This window comes from Falco punctatus, assembly GCF_963210335.1.
Source record: "Falco punctatus genome assembly, chromosome: 8".
NCBI lineage: Eukaryota > Metazoa > Chordata > Aves > Falconiformes > Falconidae > Falco > Falco punctatus.
The window spans coordinates 40936753-40956696 of NC_137588.1; the positions used below are offsets into that span (position 1 = coordinate 40936753).

Consider the following 19944-nt stretch of genomic DNA (forward strand, 5'->3'; position numbering starts at 1 on the left):
CTGCACCAGCTGCTGAGAAGAAAATTAACTCTCTCCCAGCTGAAACGAGGACAGTTGTAAAGTTGTAATCATCAACAATCTTAAGGAATTTTCTCTTGTTAATATTTTAATATCTTCCAAGGACAATGCTTAGTGTATATTGGGGATTTATTGGAAATAATAGCATGAAAATGGCACCCGTGTAAGTGCGAGCAAAGGGGCTTTGAAGGGGGTGCAGGCAGAGGAGGCTCGCCAGCCGCTCCCCCCGCGCTCCCCGCCGCAGCCCAGCCCTTCCTTCCACTCGGGTTTGCCCTCTGCTGAACTGAAAATCAGCGAGGTGTTCGCTTCAGAGTAGAACTGGTGAGTGAATGTTTTGAAATACCAATAACATGAAATTTGGCTCTGTTTAGAAGCCTGCTGGGAAAGTAATGGGTCGAAGGTGTGAACTCAGGTTAGCACTGCATCTGTGGCTGGACAGCTGGGTTTTTATCCATGCAATTATTATTTATATTACTTATTTTAAAGTTTGTTTCTTTAAGGCAAGAGCAAGCAGTGTCTCTATTTTTATAAATGGATAAGGATGCTAAATTCATACAAAATGTTAATATGAGAATGACAGTAATTATAGTCTCTAACCTTGCCATTCTCCTAGATTTCAAGATTTGGAAAATTTGCCCAACAATACTCTGTTGAGGTTTATAGAACCTCTGGCATGTCTGGTCTCTTCAGCTCCCCAACATAGTTCTGCCACAACTTAAATGATTATACTCTGTGTTTAATTAGAATGTATATTTTTAAATGGCTTCATTCTAACTTCATCCTTACTCAGTATTGCTGTATAGGAAATGTGGGTCTGTGTAGCCAGTGTCTTTGAAAAAGATCTCTTTCCCTTCCTTTCTTTTTATCCATTTCTTTTCTTTGAAATCACCTTTCTGAGGCTTTTCCCTTGAATTGTCTTCATTCTTGTTCCTTCTTCATTCTTTTTAAATAGGAAGGATAATTAATTAAGATATGTCTATCTGGACCATCGACATACATACAAATGGAGATACAAATAAGGAGATTTTTTGTTTATGTAAACGCACTATGTATGACCTTTTATGTAATTATATATAATACAGTTGTGTGTTTATATTTACACACACGCACATTTATACTTTTTTCTCCTGGCGGCCTCTATGAGTATAGGTGCAGAGGGTGGGAAACAGAACACCTTTCAGAAGCAGAGGCAACTCCGAAAGCAGGAGATGGTTCGGAAGAGGCTGTGGGCAGGGAACCCTCTGCCCCTGGTGGTCCCTGGGCTCTGCTGGCGGCTCCCGTGCCCCTCGGCAGGCGCTGAGCTTTCCCTTTGCTTTTATTTTTCGCTGGCAGCTCCCCCCGGCTTTGCTGCTCTCTTGCTGCCTGGTGGTTCTGCTCCGTGGCAGAGCTCTGGGACCCCGTACAGTGCTGCTGGCCCGTGGCAAGAGGCGCCAGGCACAGTGTGGGGGCAAGGTGGGTGTCCCCAGGCACAGCACCCTGGCCCTACCCTTCTTGGGGGCTCTGGGGGGTCTTTCAGCAGAGACTGATGGGGGCAGCACAGGGTTATTGGTGCCAGTTTTTAGATTGAAGGTTTCCTGCGTTCTTGATTAGCAACTAGAGTAAGTGTTACTCTTCTGTTCCATGAACGCTGCGTGAGTAGATGGCCCTACAAGGCTCTAAATTCCCCTCCGGGAGCCAGCCCAGGCCAGCAATCCTTTCAGCGGCACCGACCGGCCGTGGGACTGTGCCCAAGAACCAGCTGGTTTACAACCCTCCTGGACTGCTGCAAGTTACTATAGATGTTAACCACTGCTAAGTTAAAAATGGGTATTTTTGTATCGTAATGCAATATGAAATTACTCATTCTGCCTTGAGAGAAGTATATTTTCAATAAAGGAAATTCCTGTTGGTCTAACTTTCTTCCCGCTTTGCAGACAAGCTTGGAAATTAATGAGGCTGTGAACTGTTGATGCTGTTACAGTAGTAGAAATATATGAGTTTGTTTAATTTTCTTTGTGGTGCACAATGGTTTAAAATGCATACAATTAGGTTTCCTTTTTCCTATGTTACACAGGTATATTGGCTGATGTCTAATGTCCAAAGATACTTTTTTACCAGGAAAATGACAGAGATATCAGTAATTCTGCAATTCTCTATTTTAGATGTTGTTACGCTTTTTTTTTTTAGGCCTAAAGGTAACTAGTTACATTGTATTTTTCCCATTCTTTATTGCCCAAACTGTTTTCTGATTGAGTTTCAACGTCGTAGAAGTCTTAGGAAAAGCTGCTAATCCAGCTTTAAGATGTCGATATGAGTTTTAATTGTTTTTCTTCTTGCAGATGTTCTTGAAGGCTACAATGGCACAATCTTTGCTTATGGACAGACATCATCAGGAAAAACGCATACTATGGAGGTACAGTGGCAAAATTAAATCAGTTTGCTAGCAGCAGTAAAATTATGTGTACCAATTACCTGAACAAACCAGCTATCTGGAGCACTCAGCTGTGAGTGACATATAAAAAGAGATCTGAGTGTGTTTAGCTTCTTCTGCCTTTTAAACTGTAGTATTTTTTGCAATGTGGAGTTTTTTTCAGTTGTTTAGCTAGGTATCTGTAGACTAATAAATGAACTGAGTGAAAAATATCAAGTATATGTTCTCCATATTTGTCATAACAGTTTGGGTATGTGTATATTTTAAAGGCTTTGGGTGAGATTTGTTAATGCACAAATGAAAACAGTAATAAGGGTCTGCAGAGTTCCCTTGTATGCAGGATTATGAAAATTTATGCCTTGGTTATTGGTTTTCTCATTTGCACTCCCCTTCTGGGAATACCACTCTCACATGCTGCAGCATAGATGAATGAATTTTTGAGAATTGTTGCTTTGGAGAAGAAATACCAAATTATACCAAATTCCAGTGGTTGAAGTCCTAAGTACGTTCGTATTTCTGCTGTATGACGTGTGACAGTGTAGTTTTTCCCTGTGATTTTTTTTTTTTACTGTTCAGTTACAAGACATTAGATATTTTAGTCTCTTGCTAAAAAAAGGAGGATCATTCAAGCATTTAATCCCCACATAGGATTGTTCCATCACAGCACTGTACAAGCTGGATGTGTATGTCTTAGAGCATTTTGTTTCAGCTGTGAACTTTAAACAGGAGGTCTACAGCAAAGTTTTGCTAAATGAAAGGAAAAAAATCAGCTTTCCTTCATCTAACAGCATCAGATGGTTTTGCTACACGATTAACACAGGTGACCTACCTAACATGAAGGTGAAAGGAGAAGGGAAGCAATATTCTCTCGGGCCAACAGGCCCTGGTGAAATTGTTGTTCGATTGCCACAGTTGCTCCTTTCCTGGAGGATGCAATAACTGATGCCTCATGTCTAATTAAGTCTGTCCTTGCAAGGATGGGGGAAATCACTAGCTCAGCCCTCACAGATGGCACAATGGCTGAGTAATCCACCAGCTCTGTATGTAATTAAATCAAAATGTCTGCAGGGCTTGAGCTGGTGCTTCCACATGGCATGGGGAAAGATCTCTTAAAGCCAATTTATATTCAGAATTACAAGCTGCGATAAAGAAAATTACTGTAGAGAAATGGCTGTTTTACTTCTTTAATAAAGAAAAAGCTGTCATTTTAAAGTGGAATCAAGTCTATATTCAGTTTTAATCCCCCTTTTAACCTAACAACCTCTTGTAAAGTTGCGAAAGTATGTTGTGGAAGAAAAAAATGGTATGAAGTTGAAGAAATAGTAAATCCTTTTGGTAAAGCTGTTATGGAGGATTTTCTGTGAAATGTGAAATGCTTCATAGTGTTAGTGTTAATCTTGAACAGGACATGGTAGTATAATATAGCTAGGATAGGCTTTTTGACATATGTAGGTCTTTCTCCTGTGCTAGATAAAATATTTACCAACCTGTATAGCAGGATAGAAACCTTAAAAAATTACATGGTTTTGCCCATAAGATTATATTGAGGGGCTTTAACCTTACAGTAGAGTTTTCAATACTGGTCTCTATAGACTGTAGTCATGTCAACATCCTGACATAAACCAGCACTCTCTCAAATGTTACGCTTCGCTAGCTAGTGCCTGCCTGCTCTGTTTAAATGTGGAAATTAATGTCCTTATTAAAATGAGAGGCTTTAATGAGCAGAGAACTCTCTGTCCGGGTGCTTTGGGGGAGTTTACTAACTGCAGCGTCAGCATGGCAGCAGCAGCACATGTCTCCAAACTCTTTCTGAGCTTACAGCTAAATCCATGAGAGTGGGGGGTTTTATTATTGCAGCTTTCCAGTGAATAGCCTGCCTCTGTCTTTCTCTTCCCTTTCAGTTTATGGTGTCTTTAAATTGTAGTGGAACCTTCTTCAGTCGTCTCTTGTTTTAATAAAAATTCATTTACAGTGGCGTAAAAAGGGGTATTTTTCAATGCTTCACAGACTGCTGGTGTTACAGTGTTTTAAAGATCTTAACTCTTTCTTCTTAAAGCATTGAATGTGATCTTGCTTCACTGAAGTTTCTCCAGGCTTAAATGGTGAGAAGGCCTGAGCCCAAGAAGTTGTAGACGAAGTGGTTGAGTTACATGCACATTTAATCATGTTTTACAGATTGATTACATAGCTTTCTGTAGCTCAGAAGATAAAAGGAAAGCATAGTTATTACAGGGCTGGTTAGATTGGGGGAATGCTTAATGAAATAGTTTTGTAACTTGTCACTTCCCCACAATTATTAGGGGATGCGTTTACCTGATGCAGTGATCCCAAAGCTGATGCACCCCTGTGCAGACAGAAGTCTCTGCAACAAAACTTTGAATTCAAACCACCCTTTGGCAGAGCTAACAGCCCAGCTGGACCAAAGCTGCTGTAGAAAAGGGGCACTGCACAGCTCTGGCATTCCTGGCTTTGCAGCTCCCTTTGCTGCCTTAGGAATCGTGCCTTTTGCAGTACTTCAAGGTGTAGACACACCTTTGGTTGGATTTCTGTGCACTGAAGAAATACCAACAAATCTCCGTTTATTCTGGTTTAGGAAAAACTCTTTTCCCTTCTTGGGGAAAATTTTCTTTGAGCAGTAATACGGGGCGGTCAGTTGGTTTCAGTGAGCTTTTCAGGGAGAAGGGATGGAGAGTGTGGAAATTGCATTGCAGTCTGCTCAGTAACAGCGATGTGTGACGGAACCGAGTGCTGTGCTGGCAAGGCAAAAGAAGGTGTTGGGGTTTGATTTCAGTATGTGTTTGTGCACACAAGTTTTCCCCTCTATCAGGGATTTAGTATATTTAATCACCCTCTTTTTCATTCTCATAGTCTGAAATGAAATGGTCTGGCATATGACAAGGACTTCTTATTTTTTGAGAAGCTTAATAGGATGTTGTATATGGTATAGGGTGTAACTGCTTCTGCTGCAGAAGGTAATATTATCTGTATAATATAAATTAAATATGGTTTAGATCCAGCTGAGTTATGCCTTATAGGGAAGGCAGTCAGCAATGTAATTGATTTAGCTATATTACCTCCCCTTTTTTTCTCCCCAAGATGTTTATGTAATTTGAGGGCAGAAGCTTAGTAACTATTTTAAATACGGCCTTTGAGATGGAGGAAGAGATTGTGTCGGTTCTTCATGATAAATTTCCTTCATGCTAGGCTGATGCGTAGAAGTTGACAATTCACTGGCTTTAGCATAAAGAAAGCAATGTCTAGGAAGGCTGTATTTGAGTGTACAAGTAAAAGCTGAGAAACTTGGAAAACAGGTCAATGTGACACAGCAGTCATTCGCAAACATACATAATATTGAAAAACACACGGACGTGTGTATGATTTTCCTCCTGTTTTCCTAAAAAAAATAATATCTTGGTGTTTAATAGTTTTTGGTAATAACCAATCAAGTCTGACTTCCCATGATTTGGAGTTGTACAGTTACCCACTATATTTTAAAAAACAGTCATTCCCTACACCTGTTCAGAGTTCGGTGCTTTGTGGTGCTGAGATGTGCAGTGTTACTTGGGCAAAGTTATGTTCAAAAGGTGTATTAGAGTTTCCAGGCACTATGTTCTGATGGAGTCTTATGACTACTGACTTGTTGCATATTTAAGCAGTTTCATAAAACATTTGGAAACAAAAGTACAATGTATGTTGTAGTGAGAAAAGGTTTTAATTTTGAATTTGTATTTCTGTACAGTTTTCAAGTAGTGTTAGCTTTCCTGTGCGTGTCTGGCTTTTTCAAAAAGAGCAATGCAACTACAAGATGCAACGTGGCCAGGGAAATTGTTGGGTTTAGTTAATATTCAGTTCTTTAAAGAATAGAGGAAAGTAGTTGTGCAAGTTAATGTGAAGAACGGTAGTGTTTGCAAGGCACGGTTCTCTGGCAATAGGCCCAGCAAGCTCAAATCAGAATATATTACTCTAATCCTCAAATCCCTGCAACCCAGATTTCCCTTTAGCTTTCTAGCACAGTGGTGAAAGAGAAACAAAATGCTTTAATACTTCTTGTTTCTGACATGTTGCTAAATATCTGATTTAACTGGGAGAACCAGGCTTTAATTTGTATGTTTGTGTTTATTTGCCTATCTTTTGTCGGAGAGCGCCAGTGTACATAGCGGCAGGACAGCACGCTTGGCAAACGGTAGGAGCTGCCAGAACAAATAGGTGCTCTGTCAGGTGAAGGCTGCTAACATGTTGAGTCATTCTGCCACCTTCTCTGTGCGCTTATATCAAGCAATTCCCCTAGAGCAGCCAGCACGCTCACGGGGACCCGCTGGAGGAGGGCGTGTTTGGACAAGGCTTTCTCCTCGCTGGTGCCTGAGCAAGGTTCTCCAAGTTACGGTTTGGTTTTGTGTCCACAGGGGAAGCTGCACGACCCTCAGCTCATGGGAATCATTCCGAGAATTGCACATGACATCTTTGATCACATCTACTCCATGGATGAAAACCTGGAGTTTCATATAAAGGTAAAAAAATGCAGAATGACGTGTTATGAAATGGGTCGGGTGGAAGAAGGTTGAGCTGGATGGGAAGATCTATAGCATTCACGCTATAATGTTGTGCTGCAGAATTTTTCCTTTCTCGCTTTTGTAACTCAAAAAGCCATTGTGTTACTGAAGATATTTACTAGAAATAATCTAATACAGTTACTAGCCTTTGACAGAAACTTTTCGTGAGTGTTTTCAGCTCAGGTTTGCTAGTCTGTTGGTTGCCTTGTCTCTCGCCACAGTTGACAGGCTGGCCAGCATGGTAAGGAAACACTAATTTCTCTGCGCCTTCTCCGATGGCTGTGCCCTACTAGTTATGACCATAAATACCATTGGTCTTCATGATGTCTGTGAGAATACTGGCATCATGTTCCTATCTCAAGGATATAAACAGCCCTCCATAATATATGAGGGTTTGAAATGGAGGAAAGATGGCTTTGGGCAATTTACGGAAGGATGTTTAGAAGTGATTTTTAGCTCAAAAGCTTATGTATTTCCTTAAGATAGTGGTCTAAGTCTCAATTTGAACAGCTATTACGTTTTTCCATGTCCCTATCTTGATCACAACCATATGAGCTCTCAAATGTTTTGAGTGACCTTTAATTCTGACTGTTCATCCGGTCTCCCGGGGAGCTCTCAGCCATGGGGGGGCACTGGTCCATCTGGCAGAGCTGGGGTCAGGCTGCAGCTCGCTTCCGAGCAGACATCAGGAAAATTACCCAGCGGATTGCAGGCAAAAGGAGTACTCCTCTGCGTCATATCCCACCCCACCCCCAAACCACACAAAAGATACGTAGCGCACCCCAGTACAGGTATACTATATATATGCTATACTTCAGTAAAGGTAAGGAGCTGAGTACAGGTAGAGTGTGAAAACACTGTCCCTTCTCCTGCTGTGACCAGGTCATGCCCTCTGAGAATGGAGCTCTCCTCCTGTGTCCCTCTTGTGCCTCCAAGTTAGACATGGGTGACTTTTTAGTGCTGCTTGCATTGAAGCCCTTGAAGCATTTCTGGTGGTATATCTCTCCGTGTTTGAGTGTGTATATATATTTTTTTTTTTTTAAATTTGCTTCAATGATCTAGCAGAGTACCTCTGAACCAGCCACTGATCTTCTGGAAGGACTAGATCATTTTGTATTGAGAACCTTCTTAGCAGTGCCTGTTTGTAGGGGTGCGCCTGAAGTACAGACAGAAGAGCTTTGTGAAGTACAATAATCCATCTAAGTATTTTAATAGACCTTAGATTGTAAAATACTGAGCACCTTAAGAAGAGACATCTCTGAGTTTTCATAGAAATTACTTCCATAGGGGTGACACCGATTTCTTTTCATCATCTGTAAAGCTCCCCTGTGGCTATTGCTGTTCTGCAGATGGGCACCCCCTTGTACAAGACATAGGAAATTCCTATCACAGCCAGCAGAAGCTTATCACTTTATAAATCATGTTCTGCCAGCACTGAATTGTTTCAGTGGTTTCCTATCATGGTTGACATTTATGAATATCTTAACAGAAAAGCTGCCTAAGTAGCACTGAATGAGTGAGTGATGATACAAGGAGCTGTCATTGAGAGAAATGCGTGTTCTGTCACTGGGACCAAGAATTTAACCAAACTGTCACACTCTTTAAATAACTGAGCCAACGTTGAAAATTAGTATAATTTTTTTTCCTCTCCCTCTTTAATAGACAGCCATTTAGAACAGGGAGGGGAACTTGGTATCTCCTGTGTGTCTTGGTCCTCAGCAGTGTGTTGGGAGGATAATATAAAGCATGTGAGTTAAGTCTGGGTGAAACGAGCTGGTCCAGAGGATGGCTTTAAATGGGACACAGGTGAAGTAAATGCACAAAAGCAAAATACATCTGTATTTAATAGCAGTTGTCACATAAGATCAACTCAGAATAAAAAAAACCAGAACAATTTATTTTTCACATGAGAGAAAATGATACTGTACTAAATAACTAGAGTATACTGATACCTATAATTTAACCATCTAGCATTCCAGCTAAATAATTGCTGAATAAAGTTTATTAAGGGTATGGGCAGGCACCACATCCCTAACATATTTCTGTTTGCTTCTGTGAATCAAATACTCTTTTATTATGAGTCAGTCAGTCATTCTCTCTCTTCTTTTTTTTTTTTTTTTTTTTTTTTTCCCCCTTGAGGACAATTGTTTCTGTTAGAGAAAAGCTTATTTTCAGTTTTTTCTTTGGGACTTGATTCAAGACAGAACTTTTACATATGCTTAATTTAAAAGTTTAATATATATTGCTTTGGTTTACATAACTTTTATATTCAAGCACTGCAGGTGCTGCCTGCTTTTGTGCCGGCAGGTATCAGTATACCTCTTATGGTTGTGAAACTTGACCCTTCTTGTGATGCAGCTGTACTGATGCGATAGCATCTGAATTGATTTGATTATGTTCAATATTTTTTTCAATTTTGCTTATGTAAAAGAAAAAAGATAAGATTTGCCCGAAGTGTTCTTTTGTATACTTTACTCATGAATCATTGGTCAATGCAGAAAGATCAATGACTTCTAAATCATTCAAAATACAAGTATGTTCACATGAAAGATGTAATTCAAACTGTGTGGGTGGTGGGTTTTATTTTTAGTTTGGTGCTTTTTATTCTGACAGATGTGGAAATACAGGTACAGAGATTTTTAAATTGCTCAAGTTTAAATCTGTAACGTTTATGATTATTTAATTAGGTTTCCTACTTTGAGATATATTTGGACAAAATAAGGGACCTGCTTGATGGTAAGTTCTGCATTTCTTATGCAATGTGTTTTTTGGTTTGGTGTAGTGCTTTGAATCAATGCCTAAGTGGAAACAGTTGCTTTCTTTGAGAGTGATTTCAGTTCAAGCTGTATGGCTGCGTTTGTGAAAGAGAATTTTGCAGTTTAAGTCATCTGATCTCTGACTCCTGTGCACCTACCTCTGCAGCGCTACATAGCTTCGTCATAAATGAGTACAGAGAATTTTACAGACTTCAAGGCAGGTCTGAGCCTCGCTGGCAATGTATATTCTTAAAGTAAAACTGTAATTTAAAAAGGTAGATAGTGTTCTGTTGAGTCTTTTTTGTTAAATTTAGAATACATTCAGTGCAACTTCTTCCTTGCTTTGTGTCTGTTAGGCAGGGTTTGTTGGGAGTGATCTGTTTTACAATTTGTGTTTCTGTGTATGCATACTGTATGTTAATGCAAGTGTGAATTGTGTGTCTTGAATCGCTCTGAAGACAGAAATGTATGCTGAGGGTAACCAGGAGCACGTATATGAGCTATTTTCAATTCCAGTGAGTTCTTCTATCTCTTTTGAAATTCTTGACTGCTTTGGCAAAATCCAGCTTGGTCTGTGTTTATTTTATTAATCCAAGCAATAAACAAAAGCTTTTGCACCATGAAGTTAATTTTAAAGAAACAGGTGCAAGATTGACAGAACAAGAAACAAGTTTTATGTAACAGAAATATTGGTAGTCCATAAGGAATGGGAAGCGAATACAATTCTCATTTATGTATATATTTTATATATTCACGTATTACATTCATGAATTTAATAAATTCACTGTATGCCTGTCATGCCTATAGTTGACATATTTACCTGTGGAATGAATATTCCTAATGATCTCCCATCCTTTTTTCTAGTGTCAAAGACAAACCTCGCTGTACATGAAGATAAAAACAGAGTCCCATATGTTAAGGTACAAGGAAAATTTGATGCTCACTTTTTCATTCTTCCTCGCATACACATTTATTTATTTGTATCCCAGTGTCATCTGCCAAAATGATTCAACTCATGTTCCGTGTCTTGAATGTTCAACTAGTGTTGGTCCTTGGATTTAAACAGTTTCCTGAAATATTAATGGGCTTGAATCATGTTTGCTTTATTTTCCTGACTGTAAACATTTACATTTTGTTAGTATGGTGTTAAATTTAAAGTATTCATGTTCCCATTTCATGTCAGATATGAAAGAGAATGTTTCGAAGAATTTTTTTCTTTAGTATTTTGTGGCACAGATAAATGCTGTAATCTCACAATATTTTAGAACAGATTTGTTAGGTTAGGAATTTGGTTTATGAAGCCTGGGCCCTCACTTAAATGTAATATACTTGTTATGAATGTATGTGAGCCTTAATAATATACATACAGTTCTGTTTATTCTCATCCTGGGGAGGGCAAAAAAAAAGGATAAAATAATTCCTTCAGAAATATTGTGTTAGGGCAGAGAACAAGGATGTATCTCATCTTGTAGTTTGAGAGAGGAAGAACTAATTTGAGTGTATAATCTTACTCAAATTAGTAACAGGAACATGTGTTGAATCATTCCATGTGTTCTATGTGTAGAAACTCTTTTCTGCTTCATGTTTGGATTTGACAGAGTCTTTTAATCTTGTGAAAGAAAACTGTCTCTCAAGTTATCCCCTGGACTCCTGAAAGTCACACAAAGGCATGTTTTGGCTCATTGCCTCCCTAGTGGTCATGTTGGATGTTGATGGTTCTTCTAATTAGTTTGTTCATCAGTGCTAAATCTTTTTCCTGACAGCATTTGGAGTGCTAGGACACTTCCTAAGCTTTTCTGTTTTCAACTTGCATACTTCTAGGGTTGTACAGAAAGATTTGTATCTAGTCCTGAAGAAGTTTTGGATGTCATTGATGAAGGGAAAGCTAACCGTCATGTAGCTGTAACAAGTAAGTGTTCCTGGAGGCTTTTCTGGCTCCAAGTGTGGGTAGGTGTAGCTTCCTGGTGATGTAGTGATTCTTGGTGTTCACAAAGTACTTTAACTTACCTATGTGAACGACGTAATGATGCGCAAGTGATAACACTTTAAAGTGAATAGTGTGTACCTTTTTTACAACTTCACTGCGTACAGAAACATTTGTTGACTTTCAGCTTTGAGAACTGAATTTAATGTATGGCATTGTTATATAAAAAGTCAGAGTATGTGTTGTTACACATAGCGTAGATATTTTGAAATGATGTAGAACTGTAATTATGTACACACATTCTTCTTTGTGCTACAAGTCAATAATTCAAAGCAATTCACTGGTCAAACGGCAGGCAAAGACTGCAGAGCAGTTATCAGGCTCTGCCTGTTTATCTCTTGCAAGTTGTTCCAGTGAAGCAGTGACTTGGATTGAGTTCCAGTGATGGCAAAGCAAACAAGTCTTCCTGAATTAAAAAAAATTAAAAATTAATTGCTTCAGCCTGTGCCAGATTCGTTGACATTGTGTCGCATGCAGCCTGCTAGCGTTATGTTGATAAAGGAGGCAGGTACCTTTGGCCTGTTTCCCAATTTATACTGTTAAGATGTCTTTGATCCAAGAAGTGAGCGTGGCAGAACCTCAGCTTGTAACTCAGATCTCGGTGGTGGGGTGGAGTTTTGAGCTGGGGAGGGTGGAGGGTTGGTGGGGGGTTTTGTTTATATTTTTTTAAATTTTATTTTGTTTTTTTATGATGCACTGGATAACTTCTTTCACTTCCATGTCTCTGCCTTATTCCTTTCTTAAATACTCTATTGCTTTAGTCTTCCTCTGCCTTTCTCATCATACTAATAGCAATGCCGTCTCTTTTTTCTGAGTAATGTTTCCTTCTGGTGTTTCTGCTATTCTTTAACAAAATATAACCAAATACACCTTTTGCTGTGAGACTACCTGTTGCATTTGGTGCACACAGAAAAATCCTGACAGAAGTTGACAGGGAGTTTATTTCACCTGTACTGGAACGGCAAGGAGCGAATTTGGAAGTGTTACTGAAAAAAAAAAAAAAAAGTTGGGATATGGGAGGAGTAAGAGGGAGCTCAGCTAAATATAAATATTGCTGTGGATGGGAATGGGGGAAGGGTGGTCATGGGGTTTATGGTAACAGAGAGAACAGATGAGAAAGAGGTTTACGGATTTGCGATATTTTCTTTTTGCTTTCTTATGAAACGTCAAGCATAATGTGGTTACAATCAAACTCAAAATAAGTGGAAGCTGAAACTAGAACTGCTTGTGTTTTACCTGCGGCCTGGGTGAAGGAGGATTTTTAACTATATAAGCAATAAAAATTACTCTGAAATTTTAATTTACATAGTGTGGTTTGGATGAAAACTTTTGCTAAATGTTGGGAGATCTCCTCACACAATTGTATGGGGATGTTCCCAGCTATTATTTCATTCTCTTTATACTATTTTGGTCAGCTCAAATTTATTCCTCTGTCCAGGATGCTGAATGTACATCCTCATTGCAATTCTGTGTCTAAATAGTTTCTGTTACATCACAGCAGTTTTTGCATGAGCTGTCTATACTCATGAAGCAGCGTAAAAGGACAGAACCTTTATTTCTTACTATATCTGTGAAATGTTATTTTATTATTCTTACGCTATGATACTTTTTGTTATTTTTTCCTATTTCTGGCCAATTTTTATTGCTTCAGGGGACTGAAAAAACTTTGAAAAAAAGGCAGACAGAAAGAAAGAACACCAGCTGCTTTTCCCAAGGCTCTCATTTATCATGAATCTGGTATTTGGCCATGCTGGGAGAAGGTAGGAGCTCATCCTGCAGTCCATAAGCTGTATTTGCAGCTCTTGGCGCAGGTGCTGCTGTCAGTGCAGTGGTCTGGGCTCTCCGGTGAATGGCTCCATGCTTTTGAACTTGCTAACCATGGGCTAGCTCTGATGAAATACAATTTCTTGTCAGGTTTTAAAGCCATTTAAAAAAAACACGTTCAAATGTGATTGCAGATATGAATGAACACAGCTCTAGGAGCCACAGTATCTTCCTCATTAATATTAAACAAGAGAATGTGGAAACTGAGAAGAAACTCAGTGGAAAACTTTACCTGGTTGACTTGGCTGGAAGCGAGAAGGTAACCTTTCCTTTCTCCTAAACTGCTGAATGATCCTGGTGGGATCACTAAACTGATCATGCGAATGTGTATCAGTGCAAACTAAGCTAGGTTTTACAGAAGTCCTATTTAAGTTTATCATTAGTATGGCCGTTTTTTAAAATTTTATTTTATTTGGGATGGAGAAAAAGAGATCATAACTATTGGTATGAAGTGCAAAACCCAAAAATCTACAATGTATCTTCATTTATAATGAAGTGGATTGAACCAGTGTACTTTTTTATAGCTTTATATTCAGGTACAGGTATTTTAACAAAGTAATGTCATTTTAATGTAACTTTTCAAAGTACACAGCTATTTTAATTTGCTTATATTCAGATAGGTCCTGTTTCTAAGTTTTCTGTAATTATTTCACATATTAGATCAGTGAAATAACAGCAGGTAATGCAGTTTGGCAGCTGAATTCTATCTGAAGCTCCCTGAATAACTATCTTGATTGTGGTGACTTTCTGCTTTCCAATGTAGAAAAATACTAACCAGAAAAGAACCTGTACCTGTTTACCAAAAGAGTAATGGTCTAGAACAGTACTGCACTGAAAAAATACCATTTTTTCCCAGTTCTTATTCTAACACCTACTGGAGTGTTCAAAGTTATGTAACTGTAAATGAAATTATAAACCCCGTCATTTTGCAATGCTATGGAATTCTTTATTCAAGCAGAATCCTGGGTAACTACTGTGCGTGTCAAAATAATTACTCATGGTGAAGCAATGTCTTTTGTTGTGGTGGGAGATTTTAGTTTCTTTCTGAAAATCAGAAATAAAACGAAAGATTTTTGTTCGATAGGCTGCACAGGGTTCAGGTTGCACAGTGGGACGCTCTGGTTGATAACCCATCAGTACAATGCAGACGCTGTCCATCAGAATAATTAATCGCGTGAAACTCTATTACTGCATATAATGCTAAATGTTAAATAAAAAACTCCTAGTGGTGTTTAGAAAATGAGTGTGTATTCAGGCTTTATTCTCTGAAAACTACATTTTGTAGTTCATTAGGTTTGGACATTGTACAAAAAACCTGGAATAAGGGTTTCCTTGGTAGGTTGTCGTCTTAAAAGATATTGTTTCCTTTTATTTCATGTATCATTTTTAGAGGACAGTAGAGATACTGTAGTGTTAATGTAGAGAAAAATATATGGCTTTATCCTCCATTTCTGTGCCCTTCCCCACCCACTCCACCCTGCCAAAAAGAAGAGAGAAGGAGAAACAACTATAAAACTGTGTTGTTGTCTAAAGGAGAGCTGGTCCCAGGCTACCAAGCTTCTTGACTGGGGCACCTTGGGATCGAGTTTGCTGACCAGTAAACCTTGTGGTCAGGATGAGTGAGACTATCCTTTTTCTGCCCTGATATTCTTGGTCGGTGCACACAAAAAACCCGAAGCCCAAGATACTAGTTTGGTGGCAAACGCTGTGCCACTGAGTGTGCCCCGAGAACATACCTGTGGTGTTCCCTGGCTGCACAGCCTGGTCGTGGCAGTGGTCCCCGCCTGTCCTCAGGTGAGCGCAGACTTACCAGCTTTTCCCTTAACAAAGCAATGACCAACTTGCCCTTACACTGGAAGAAAGGGGGAGGTATTCCAGGCTTCCACTAACAAAAAAATGCACGTACAATTCTCGTTCTTCACGCTGAGGGTAAGTTTGCTTTGTTTTTCCTCCACGAGCAGCTGTAACCGTTGCGCGGTGTGCACTGTAGTGTGTGCAGGCGCTGGCTGGCAGCTGAGCCTGACTGTTGCCTGCTCTCTTTGGTAGGTCAGCAAAACTGGAGCGGAGGGCGCTGTTCTTGATGAAGCTAAAAATATCAATAAGTCTTTGTCTGCTCTAGGCAATGTGATATCTGCCTTGGCAGAAGGAACTGTAAGTAATCCTGTTTTGTGTTGTTGAAGAATGGCCTTTTTTATTTTTCTGTTTCTTTGCCACGCACGTCAAAAAATAAGCTAACATTTCGATTCGGAAAGAAGAAAGTATTAGATTTCCAACCACAAACTGGTGACGCTTTTGGTATTCTACTAAAGATAAGAAACTAATTCTTGGTGATTTCACTTGAGTGGTTATCCAATCTTAGCACAATCATAATAATTACTCTTCAGGACTGTATGCTTTAAATCCATTAAACCGGTCATTGTCGACTCATGCCCTCTCTCATTTTGATAGCATCATCTTAAAACATTGCTCTTGTCTCTTACTTGTATTTTGATTAGAAAACCCATGTTCCATACCGAGACAGCAAAATGACCCGAATACTTCAGGATTCCCTCGGGGGGAACTGCAGAACTACCATTGTTATATGCTGTTCTCCCTCTGTCTTCAACGAAGCAGAAACAAAGTCGACCCTGATGTTCGGACAGCGGTGAGTCCTGCTCAGCAGTAGTGGATGGCACTTAATCAGACTTTACTCATGTTCCCAGCCAACCATGCAGAGGCGAGTGAGATCAGTAGGCATTTTAAAATAGAGAGGTTATGGTTTCTGGAGTTGCTCAAAATAGTACTAGAGAACTTCAGAGAACTGTTTCTTCATTCCCTATGGTACCAGAAAAATAAATGTTAATGTTGGTTGGCAGCTGCACTGTTTAGAAGCTCTGGTAGTCTTTCCTGCAGAAAATACAAAGTGTATTTGTAGCTCTTTGAGATTTTATGGGGAAGATAATGGTATTGGGCTTACTCAGTAGAAAATGTTCAGTTTTGCTTTATCTGATACTTCTCTTGATGCTTTTAAGATGTGTCTTCTCCTTGAGTGGCATCTCAGGGATTATTGTTATGGTTGTAACATATTTTTTAACTGTTAAGGAAAATGAAGAATATGGACTGTGTGTAATATTGACAACTTCGATAGATTACCGTGATAGCTCATGGACATTTTGATGTTTGAAGGTTCTTAACAGTTTAGGAATAAGTCCTCAGCAACAAGCAAGGGTAACATAAGTGTGGAACTACTCAGAAAGAAAATTTCTCTTCCATATGTGTTCATTGGTGATAGTCATATGAAAAACATTTGGAAAGTTAGCAAAAATAGGTCAGACTCATTACATAATTACTGCTTTTGTTGTAATTGAGGAGAACTCTGGTACTTTGGAAAATTACTCATTTTGTTTAATTGTGTAATAGCAGAAAGAAAAAAATACTAACAAGTGACAGTTGTTTGAAATAGAATTTATTTAACAGTTTGTACAGTACAATAAATTTGTCTTTGTCTAAAAATGGGTTGTTTTCCACCATGCATAATTTTTGCATTGAAGCCTATGTTGCAAAGGAGCATTTTATATTTGAAAGTAAAATCATGTAGAGAAGATTAATTGGACAATCTTCTATTAATCCATTGCCCCACTTTTATCCTTTAATGTGAGCTTTCCTTAGATTTTTGTGAGGGAAGATGATCCCTTTAGCGTATTCATAGGAGAGTGTATAAACGTGCAGGGCAGACAGGGGCAGCAGGGTGCAGTCCTCCCTCATGGAGGGGTGCAGGTCAGGGCTGGAGGAACGTTCTGCAACATGCTTCCCGTCTGGCATTGCCAGAGCTGGATGAACTTGTCCTTGTCATCTGCTGCTGGGATTTGGGCAAGCTGGGGAGGGACTCACGTGCTGCAAGCCAGGTAGCTGCAAAACCCTCTGTAGCGTTTCCTTCTTCACTGCAGAGCCATAGGCTACTCATTTAAATAACAGCACACAGGAAAAACTCCCCAAAGGGAACTTCACCGGTTGCTGCAAGAAGTTTTTATGGAAAAAGACTATAAAAGGAGCAAGTGGTCATTAACGTAATCCGGTTAAGCATCGCTATGCGGTTTTAATTCACTGTTGTACAATGAACACGATGAACAGGAGTTTAAGTTATTGAATATGTAAGCTTCCACTGAAATCCCATATACTATAATGTGTCACAGAAATTTTGAGTAAACACAAATATTAAGATGCAGTAATTAAATAAAGCGTGTTCACCACTCTGACATATGAGTTGCAGAGTTTTTGTTGATGGTAAAAGTTTACATGTTTTGATTGACAGCTTTACACCTCCCTACGTACGATTTTCTGACGGCAGGTGATTTTAGATGAGTGTGAGGCTGGCACCTCTGCAGACCCCAGGAGCAGTCCTAAAGGTCCTGTGCACTCATTCTGGATAAGGCTCCAGGGCAGTAACGCAGCCACAAGGGGCATTTAATGTTAAATAGATGAGTAGGCGCTGCGTTAGGTTTCAGTCTGCCTGCTGTTATGCTGGACTCTGCCTGCAGGTATGGTTTGAAGTAAAAAGAGATGTAAACCGTAAAATAAAATAGTTCAGATTGAGGGGGTTAAAAGGTAACGCATCTTTTTTTAAATTACTTTTTTTTTTTTTTTTAAATCTAGATTAAAAGGGGTTTGGTTTTGCTCTGTAATGCATAACAGTGCTCCAGGATCTCTGGGAAGTTGTGTGCTTGGGTACCTAAGGAAGTTTATCGTGGTTTCATTTCTCTTGTAGTAATCGAGGGTTTTTTCTTGCCTGTTTAGGGCAAAATCATTTTCAAACTGACTCTGCCCACCCTGGCTAGCAGCGCTTGGAGTGATATGACAGGACTAACACTTTTCTAGGAAGAGGAATGCTTTTAAGATGTTCCTTAGTGAGGACTAGGATGTCAGCTGAGAGCACTGGGGAAATAGCTACTTTGTGAGAGCCCTCGGTTGGGGTTTATTGTGGGGTTTTTCTTTGTTTGCTTAAAAACTGTAGAACTGGGCTGAAATAGGAGTTTCTCATGGAAAGCATTTAATTGTAAGAAAAGGAATACAAGTAGGAGGGCTGGGGATGCACTAGACCTGCAGAGCAGCACGTGTCCTGTGCATGCACAGCGTTATTTGTCAGCGTTTTGGCTAGGAATGTCACTGTCTACGGGAACTGGCTTCTCTTACAGGCTCTTTGGTTGTGGTATTTCATTTTTCTGATGCAACAGTATTAAGGACCTGAATAACATTAAAGGGAAGGTATATGAGTCATAAGTGATTACTGGTTCCTCCATTTTTCTTAGCAAAAAAGATTGATATCATCAGTAAAATAAGTGTCAGGAGGAAAATTCATCTTCGGAGGCCCACTTGTACTAATCAACATGTGCACGTGCTGCTCTGTTAGTAGTGAGTCGGTTTCTTCTCTTTCTGCTCCATCTTTTCTTGTGGTTTTTATATTATTTTTAATTTTAGTTGCCAGTAAGTACTTCATCCATCATTAGGGTAACACAGTCAATAAACTTTATGCTGCGGCCTTTTTTTCCTCCCTGGTACAGTGCAATGAGTGGAAACTTGAGCCATGCTGTTGGCAGAGGCACTATGTAAAAGCTAACCATTAGGCATTATTTTAAAAGTACAGGGTTATTTGGAAATATTTCTAAGGTAATAAAACTCCAGCTTGCCACATAGTGCAAATCACTGGAGTGTAGTTTGGAGTGTTTTTTTGCTGATAAAATAAACTTTCAGAAATTTTATTGACTGGCCACATTTAAAGGATGCTTTAGAATCCGTAAGTGGAGCTGTGAAGAAAATCATTAAGATCGTGTGCTCGCCCCGAAGGAGGGCTAGCCAGTGCATCTGTAGCCCGTTCCCAGACGTAGTTCCTTGCATCGGCGTTTCAGCCTACGCTTTCCAAACTGGTATGAGGCCTGCCTGTTATTCCTTTACTTAGCCTCTATTTTATTCCATAACACTGGAGTCATTAGGAGGGAGTCTGTGTCTGAGCAGTGAAGAGCAAAGATCCAAAACTTTCTTAATTCATACTGATTTGTTTGGGTTTTTTTCTTTTTAAGTGAGGATTTACTAGGGTAGGTGCTGTGTATTTTTTTCTGCTCGCTTTGCATTTTCTAGTGCAATTGTTTAAGTTCAGTAGGAGCTAAGCACTTCCAAATAATAAAGTGGTGGTGGTTGTTGTTGGAAGGGTTTAAATTTTGTGATATTTTTGCCTAGAGAGGTAGTTAGCTCATGAACCTCCCAACCGTGGCACAGGCACGGGTTTAGGCTCCCTTCCCACTGAGAGCCTTCTTCAGCCCAGTAGTAACCCAGTTACCTGGTGGTGACTGATGATTCTCCTCCTTCCCTTCCTTCCACCTCCAAAAACGTGTTTGAAAGCACTCTTTGGCTTTCAAGAAGGGTAAGTTT

At 39.5% G+C, this 19944-nt stretch overlaps 1 protein-coding gene across 1 annotated transcript in view; it reads left to right on the forward strand.

The window, feature by feature from the left end:
• Positions 1 to 19944, forward strand: part of KIF5C (kinesin family member 5C) — an 83844-nt gene that overhangs the window by 31219 nt on the left and 32681 nt on the right. Inside the window, exons 3-10 of the mRNA XM_080400069.1 lie at positions 2337 to 2410; positions 6832 to 6936; positions 9666 to 9714; positions 10599 to 10654; positions 11556 to 11643; positions 13677 to 13801; positions 15589 to 15693; positions 16038 to 16186. Coding sequence (XP_080256195.1) covers positions 2337 to 2410; positions 6832 to 6936; positions 9666 to 9714; positions 10599 to 10654; positions 11556 to 11643; positions 13677 to 13801; positions 15589 to 15693; positions 16038 to 16186 — 751 coding nt within the window. The remainder of the gene's footprint in view (positions 1 to 2336; positions 2411 to 6831; positions 6937 to 9665; positions 9715 to 10598; positions 10655 to 11555; positions 11644 to 13676; positions 13802 to 15588; positions 15694 to 16037; positions 16187 to 19944) is intronic.